Source organism: Colius striatus, chromosome Z (genome assembly GCF_028858725.1).
Source record: "Colius striatus isolate bColStr4 chromosome Z, bColStr4.1.hap1, whole genome shotgun sequence".
NCBI classification, from domain to species: domain Eukaryota; kingdom Metazoa; phylum Chordata; class Aves; order Coliiformes; family Coliidae; genus Colius; species Colius striatus.
In genome coordinates, this window is record NC_084790.1 from 20144901 (window position 1) to 20154105 (window position 9205).

Here is a 9205-nt window from a genome sequence, read left to right on the forward strand (position 1 = left end):
GTGAACATCTCATTTCACTATGTTGTGAGTGGTCGATGTTGGTCTTACACAGAAGTAGATGGTCTTTTTTGATTTGTAACAGGTAAGGATCCCTCTTTTTAAGAATTATAATTTGCAGGAATTCTTTTAAGCATAACATAGAGCTGTATTCAAGTAGAAAGTGTAACCTAGCAGACTGATATTAATAACAGAGTGCATGATACATTCCCTCAAGAAGGTACAGCTTCAATGTTTAAAATGTTTAATAGGCAAAACACTTTTATTTCTTTTTGTGAAATTGCAAACCTTTCAGATAGTTCATATACTTGTGTTGAACTTAAACCTCATTTTTCTTTGATCTGAATTCAGTTTATGTTTTGTTTTTTCCTTAATAATTAAAATGTTTTTACTAATTAAATATTTATGTCTATACATATAACATACAAATAAAGGTTTTGTGTATTACTCAAATGCAAAGCACAAATGCTATATAATGGTCATGCTTTCCTGCTGATGCAACTGAACTTCAGTGGAGCAAAGCTGATTTACATAAAATTAAGTAACATACAATTCAACATTCAGTTTCAAAACTAAAAATTGTAAGGTTACTATATTCATTTCTTCAGACAGACAGTGAACTTCCGTCAGCTTTATATTGACTTTAAGAAAAATTAAAACAGGTAGATCTAGATGTTGGGGTGTGGATGAACTAAAAATGACTTTCCTCGGTGTGGGACAAATTAATGGCAGAGTCACTTCTACAACCAAGTGACAGAGGCTCAGAAGTGCTCCACATAAGTCTGTCAGGCTCAGATGTCTTAGACAAAATCTAACACTTGGACCCTTTCACTAGAAAATGTGTCCACCTTATGCCTGCTCATCATCTGTGTCACTGGTTTTGAAAGTCCAAAATCACACAATGAAAAATTCTTCTGACTCCCGTGGAACTGCCTTTTCTGTGGCTTTCTGTTTTCTCAGCACAGAAAGGAGAGGAAGCTCCCTTTGTCATTTATATAGTACTCTATTTCCTCTTCAGTTTTTTGGAGGGGGAGAACTAGATAAGATTAAACAAATGCCAATGCTATGCCACACTTGAAATTCTGAATTTCTCAGTATAAAAGTGCTTTTGAAACTGCACAACACAGAACCATGGAATTAAATATTATGTGCAGATAATGCAATTCCAGTCCCACAATAAACTTTTGAAAAGCTACTTTCAAAATAGCTGTTATGATGTTTTTACATACATGAACTCCATGGACAATTGTTTCTCAGAACTTATGTTTCAGCTGATTAGTGTTGATGAACATCTTCTCATGTTCAGAAAGTGCACAAGAGTGGAAAGTATGGATTACCAAATACAATGAATGCAGCAAATCGCTGAAAGCAAGTAACATATCCCTTTTTTTTTTTACCTCTAAACTCTAGTGTCAGGGGAAACACCATAACACTTTTGGACACAGGCATTTATGATCTGTGCCATGAAACATGCCTTTCTATGTACATGTTCTCTCTTGGGCTTAGAAGCAGTAGGTTCACTTAATTCCTCCACAGAAAACTCTAAAGCTGTGTGGTGCTTACACAGACACTAAGAAAAAAAAACAGGCTTTTCTAATTCTCAACCAACTCTTGATCCTGACTCACTTTACAGTCTGTGCATAGCTCTCACGTGTAAAGTTTAGGAATTTCAATTAATTCTTAGCACTTCAGATTTTATATTGAATTACCCATGTCCTGACTTATGCAGATGCTGAGGCAAAGATTTTTATTTTTTTTTTAAACTATTAAAAAAAAAATCAAAAACCCCAATATGCTTCAGGAACAGGACTTTCAAAGGAGGCTTTTGGTCCCTGTTGGTCACTTAACCAGCATCTGAAGTCCTGGAGATGTGCAGCCACTTTTGAAGGGTCTTACATGTGAGATCATGAAAACAGTGTATCTTCTCTGCAAGAGAAATAAACAAAAAGAAAGAAACAAACCCAAACAATGCAGGGCATTCTATACAAACAGATTTATCAAAATTACTTCTTCACCTTATCTGTTTAAATAAACTTCTGGAAAAATAAACATATCTCCTGTGAGTTTACAAGCCAAAACTGACTTTGAGGAAAAGAACTCCAGTCATTTTGGAAGGAAATCAGTGTTTGTCTGGCCAAGATTGGTGATGTTGTGTGTTTCTAGTGTATGGGAGTTTGTGCAAAGCAAGAAGGAAAATTAAAGAATGAACCATTTTGGTGATGAATTGTTCATTTGTTAAGTGGAACAAAACCTGGAGTAGTTTCCCCAGATTTGCTTGTTCCTGTAGTGTCTCTGCTTGAGTTGGCAGAAACTTTTGTTCTTCTCTCCTTAAAGTCTGCTGTGTAGCCAAGCTTGGCTATTTACTCTGTCTCTTATGACTATTTTCCAGCTTGTAGCTGTATGAAAAATTAAAGAACTTATTCATCTGTGTACATCCTACCAACTGTTTTCACATGGCTGGTCCAGTTAATTGATCCAACAAGAGTGTACTGTCATGCCTGAAGCAGTCCAGACTTTAACGGATGCCTTGAACCTCATCTTTCCCCCTCTTGGCCTTGGATTAATGTGTGTATTTGTCAAAAGAAATATTAAGAGATTCTTTTCAACTCCAGAATTATGCTAATACACAAAACTGCTTGGAAACATTTAACTCTCTGGAATTCGAAGAGCTCCTAAATCTTTTGGAATACATACCAAAAACAAAACAAAAACATAAGAACCATTTATTCTGTGAATATTTACTGTAAGTATATGTTGTCTTTCTTTTTTCTTTTCTTTTTTTTTTTTTTTTTTTGTTAAGCTGGGAGTACTTACGTTCTTTCCAGACGGCCAGAACTGATGGAGAGTTCAGCAGCCACAATGGCAGACAGATTTCCAGAGCAGTTTATTTCCCATTTTAGACATCAAAATAGTGACACTCCCATTCATAAAATTGTACAGCATGCTAGGGTTGAGGTCTTTTTAAAGTGCATCTAAATGTGTTTTATCTAAATGATTAATGGAAGATGAACTGAACTTTTTCATTTTTTAAGGGAAAATATGACGTAAAAATAACTGAGCAGCTTTAAAAAACAGAAAAGTCTTCAGTCTCTGGAAAATCTTCTCTTCAGTGGGAACCATGAGCTTTTCCAACAGTAGAGTCTCGTTCTTAGATTGTTCTAGTTTCTTGAATGTTCAAATGCACCTTTCATCTTAAATCGTTTCTGTGTCGTACCCATCATTACTGCTTCATTCTGTCGTTTGCTGAATTCACCCTTTGGAGACAGGTCTCTCTCAGAAATGTCAAACAAACTAAACCACATGCAGACAACTGAACCCAGAGTTTGAGGCAAATAATCTTATAGATAAAAATAGCTGGCTTGTATCCTACTTGTGGAGGCAATAATGACAAAAGAGGAAAAAAATACTGTCGTAGGTAGCTGTGATTTTATTCTTATTTGAAACCAGACACTCTATATTTTTTGAGGGAGCATACAGGAGCTAAGCACTAGATAACACAATTCTGCCTAAACACATAAACTGGCACATCTTCACTTTCGTTGCTGCAAAATTGGGCAATATTTTTTTGCAATGACATCATCATAGGAAATTCTAAAGCTACAGTTAGTTCTAACTCAGCCCCAGAGCTTCATATGCAGAAGTGATAATATTAGCATTAGTAGCAGAACCATGTATTCTGGCCTCATTTTGTGAAATGTTCAGTGCTCTGGCAGAAAACCAGTCACGAGAGTTGAAGACACTGGGACTTGAAAGTCCTCTCTCCCTTTTTGTCATATACAGTAGTACTCAACATCTGGCTTAAAATGTGTACCCTATTCTTAAATTGATGAACAACTTTCTTTAGTTTCCTTTTCCACTGGTAACATTCCACTGGTACCAATATCATAGAATAGCTCCAAAATCTAAATACATCATCCTAAATCCAGGCCCTTACCGTTTGAACAGAAATTCACCTGGGGTGAAGATGGAGAGGACAGGGTGGGTAGGATTACTCCCAACTGCAACTGTCTGCTTTCTACAGTTTTCCCGTTGCTTTAAGTACATGTCCAATCTGTTTCACCGTCAATGTGATGAGAAAATTTAGCATGTTAAAATCTGGCTATTGGTAGTTCAACACAAAAATTTTCTTGGAGGAGAAACAGCACTACCTAATTGTTGGAATGCTACTCTTCTTTCAGGGGTATCAGAGAAACTTAATTATTGAGACACATAGGAGGCCTGTCAGGGCCCTGAGAGAACTCATAAGCCTTAGTAGGTCTCACCAGTTTCCCGTGGGACATCCCATCAACCTTGCCCGTAGCCCAAGACCCTAATTTCAGCACTCCTTGAAACTGTATATTGAGGCAGACATTACTGGCACTGGGATTACCCTGGGTCCCGGCTCCTCATCTCTGAGGTAGCAGGCGGCTTCCACTGCTTCTGGACAGTAACCTGCTGGGTCATGCTCACTTCAGAGTTATGTGGAATTTCACTCACTGCTTTCTTTAGAAGAAATGTGAAATTATGACATAGAAACTTGAGTAGAATAGCATCAAATCATTTTAACAGAGCACCACCAAATTATCAGGTATTAATTTGATGTACCTGTAGTGGGTGTATGTGGCCAGGTTTTGGTAGTGAGGGGCTGCAGGTGTGCTGCCTTTAAAAAAGAGCTGCTGGAAGCTTCTCCTGTGTGTGATGGGGCCAATGCTAGATGAATCTGCCACTGACCAAGGCTGAGCTAATTAGTAATGGAGATAACACCTCTATGATTAACATATTTTGAGAAAGGGAAAAAGTTGCTGTGTAGAGGCAAAAATGGCAGCAGCAGAAGGGAGTGAGAATGTGAAAGCAATATATTTTGAAACACCAAGGTCACTGGAGAAGGAGGCAGAGGAGGTGCCCAGGCAATGGAGGAGAGATTTCCCTGTGACCTGCTATGGTGAGGCAGCTGTCCCCTTGTAGCCCATGGAGGCCACGGTGGAGCAGAGACCCACTCGCAGCCCATGGAGGACCTCAAGCTGGAGCAGGTTGATGCCTGAAGGAGCCTGTGATTCAGTGGAAAGTCTGCCTTGGAGCAAATTCCTGGAAGAACCTGCAAACCCATGGATAGAGGAACCCACACTGGATCAGGTTTTCTGCCATGACTTGTGACCCTGTGAGGGACTCATGCTGGAGCAACTTGTTCCTGGAGGACTGTTGTCCCTGTGGATGAGGCCCTCATTGGAGCAGTTCATGAAGTGTATCCTGTGGGAAGGACCCATATTGTAAAAGTTCATGGAGGACTATTTCCCATGGGAGTGACTCCACACTGTAGCAGTGGGAAGTGAGAGCAGCGGCAAAGGGAGGGGTGGGAGGAGGTATTTTAAGATTCGGTTTATATTTCCCATTTCCCTGCTTTGTTCTGATTGAAAATAAATCAAACCATTTCTCCCCAAGTTGAGTCCGATTTACCTGTGACAATAATTGCTGAATGATGTCCCTGTCATTATCTCGATCATGAGCCCTTTGTTAGATTTTTCTCTCCCCTATCCAGTTTAGAAGGCGTGATAGAACAATTTGATAGACACCTGGGACCCAGCCAAGGTTAAACCACCACAGCACCACAATCTAGAACTTTTGAGTATATTCTATGCTTATGTTTAAACACTCACGTGATTACTTTGTGCTTGCAAATAACCTTAATGAGGAACTGAAAGCGTGCATTACTTCTGTTTTCTCGTAATATCAACCTAAAGGTGAGTAGCCTATAATTGTTTATGCAATATATCTTAAACTAATCCAATGGTTTACTGTGAACAACTGTAAGAGTTTCCAGCCATTCATCTCCTACTCACTGCTCGCTAATGAGATCATTTGAGCATGAACAAAGGTGCCTTCATCTTACTGGGAAAGAGCATATAAGCTAAATAAACATTTCTATAATTCCAACACTGAAAGTAAATATTTCACCATTGAAAATGGCACACATGATGCCTTGACCTTTGCATAAAATGTAAATTAATCAATTCTGTCTCAGTCATTTCTACTTCAGAATGTTATCAATGTAAGTAGTAAGAGCTTTTGATTAAAACAGCAATTGGATTGATAAAATAATGAAAATAAAGATGGTAATAATAATTCATAATTTTATAATTTTTTAATGTAAGTGATAATACAATATAGTTATTTGATTGTTTATTATAGTCCTTTCTTTTGATCAGGTCAATTTCATAATAATTTCTTGACTAAAATTATGCTAATTATATTGCCCTAAATAAATAAAAGGTTAAACGTATTTGTACTATCTGACAAAAAGAAGTGTATATCAGAATTAGGTTTTGGATTAGAACATCATGGTAAAAGGAGATACAGTTTCTTTGTATGTTGACTAGCCACTAAGAATGGGAATACTCTGAATAGTTGTTTGCAAAAGGAATTCTCTAGGCAGTGTACTTAGCAGAAGATAAAGCTAGCATGTCGCATTCTGGGGGATGACTATAAACTCTTGATATATACAGAAGGAGAGAAGAAGTAAAGCAATGTAAATTTATATCTTTCTATTATTCAGAGAATGGCTGGTGTTAAAGACTGGATTTTGCTGAATTTTGCAAAGAAAGGGAAAATTTGTTCAAATAAAATCTTCCAGGAACATTTGAAGAACAGTATCTTTTTTCTCTTGAGATTAATGACAAGACTTTCTACCGAGGAACACTGATGTAGCTGCACTGAAGTCAATGAAAGTACATTCATTTATAACAACCGGTTATTCATGATGCTTTTCAAACAAATCAAAATGTAGACATTCCACTCATATGAGGCTGTTTCTGTGTTGTTCTTTACAGACCTACGTTCTCATTCAACAGAGCCACTGAGAACATGTTTGAACAAGAGCTTAGACAAATTTATGGAAGGGTATGAAAATCTTGTTATTACTTATGCAATGCTACATGTATTCTCAGACACTTTCTGTCAGTGAAGAATAAATTATGAAAACAGAAACCACTGTCCCTTCCTTCTTGTTTCTGAGTGCTAGAGAAGTACACACCAGACATGAAATTGATGCATATTTGGAAATACTCTTATGAATAGATTATGAAAAAAAAAGTTTTCACATGATTTCAAATCATTTTCAAAGGATTCACTCAGACGTGAATTCACTTGTTTCTTCTATAGTGAATTTTCCAAAGCAGACCGAAAAGCTTTGAAAGTCTGAAAGCCACATTTGACATAACCTTGTCAGGGACAACATACATGTTGACTAAGTCAGACAGAAAGATATTATTGACAATTCTTCCTCTGCTCCCTTAGCACTCCCCTGCAGGTGTGCAGGGGTTCTTCTTTATCATGCGAGACAGGAGCGACCAGACAGCAATATGATGTGCATCGACTCCAAATTTATTGTCACATAATCATCACTTATATACTTTTTCCAAATGCTGTATACGTGCCACAATTCATGACAATTAGTTAATACTAAGGATCACATACTATGCATAAAGCCTCAAAGCTTAATTTTTGTAACAACTTAGACACCAACCTCGTTGTCTTAAAACACCATCCTTATTGTACTTAAAACATCAACCTTATTGTGCTTAAAATATCACCCCATCTATTTGGCATTCAGTTAGTTTTCTCTCACACTAGACTATGGTTATGCTGACCTTACATTTTACTTACCTTTATACTATTGTTAGTTACATATATTGCAATTTGTTAGTCACATACATGTGATCACACAATGCTTAATTTAATACTCTATCCTGTCTTCTGATTTTGACCCTACCTCCATTACAGTCTGTAGTTTCAGTTTCCTCCCGGCTCAAGCTTGCTGTCACACAGGCATTCTTTTATTTTCTTTTTCTGCTACCGAAGGCAATTCAAAGATGAACTGCTAACTTTCTCCATCTTTGTCTAACTCCATAACATTCATTATAGCCCAGGCCCCAACACAGGTGTGTTCTTGCAGGCTTTATTTAAGATGGCCCACTTTCCTAAGTGTTAGCAAACTTTATGCAGTCATGTCTGACCATCAGGAAAGTTTTTTCACCCTTTTCAAAAGCCTAGTGAGGTTCTCCTCAGGGTTTTTCAGTCTTTCTTAAAGAAAGGTTCTTTTCCATTCTGGAAAGAATCGACAAAACTTCTCTGCTAGATCACACCATGGCAAAGAGCATTTGGCCTCCTTCTCCTAAAAGAGTCTGAGCTAAACAAACGACACTGTAAATAAAACATTTGTTGTCTGGCTGTCACAAGTTTACATACTGAAAATCTCCTTTTCTTACTTTCATATTGTTACTATGATGCAAAGGCAAATTTTGTTACTTTCATGTTAGGTTATGAACAAAGTGAAAAGCAAAGTAAGCTGTATAAAGAGAAAAGAAACCGTTTAGGGGCAAGGATTGGTTTAGTCTTTTCTCTGTTCCAAGCTTAGTGATATTAAGTCTTTCTTTTTATTATAAGTGTCTATACATACTGCATGAGAAGTTTCCACTCCTGCTGCTTTTTTCAGTGAGGTATATTGCAAGACAAGTATATACTAGTACATATATCAATTCAGAAAACTGGTTATTAGCAAGAAAATTCTGTAACTTCAAGGTTATAAAACTTGTAACTTGGCCTTGAACTAAGTGTTCACATGTGTGTAGCCCAAAACAGCTAAAAATAAATCTGTATGTTAAAAGGTATAAACCAGATATATCTCTTTATGACCAATTAATAGTTTTAAAAAGTAATCTCCATTTACTTTTCAAAATATACTAAAAGTTCTTCACTATCAAAGGCATGCTATCCTAACAGAATTTGAACTTGTGATTTCTGAGAAAGAACAGCAAGCTTCTACAAAATGTCTAAAGTCCTAGGCAAAACTTACATCTATTTTTTCCTTAGTCCTCAGATTAAATGTCTTATCTGTACTAAGGTGGTTGAATGTTTGTAGCTTATTAGGATTTTTTAATAAGGGCTTTGATATACTAGCGGCATAATCCTTCAAAAACACAGTGTCCGTCATGTCTATACCGTTTAGCTTATTCATCTAAATATTATTTACAAGCTTTACTTTTCAAATCTATACACATACCAGTATATATTTTCCCGAAAACTGATTATTCCTATGTCGGTAAGTCCTACATCAGTATCATAACACACCAAACAAACCTGCTGTTGTATACAATACTGTAGTTTTAGGACAGCATCATATAGAACACTGATATTTTACTAGTACAAATAGAGGGCTAATGATAAGCATCTAAAC

General features: G+C 36.9%; 1 protein-coding gene across 1 annotated transcript in view; it reads right to left on the reverse strand.

Moving 5' to 3' along the window:
• The window catches only part of LOC133628877 (basic salivary proline-rich protein 2-like), a 30852-nt gene extending 21890 nt beyond the window's left edge, over window positions 1–8962 (reverse strand). The window contains exon 1 of the mRNA XM_062018806.1: window positions 8825–8962. Coding sequence (XP_061874790.1) covers window positions 8825–8962 — 138 coding nt within the window. The remainder of the gene's footprint in view (window positions 1–8824) is intronic.
• Window positions 8963–9205: the final 243 nt, after the last annotated feature.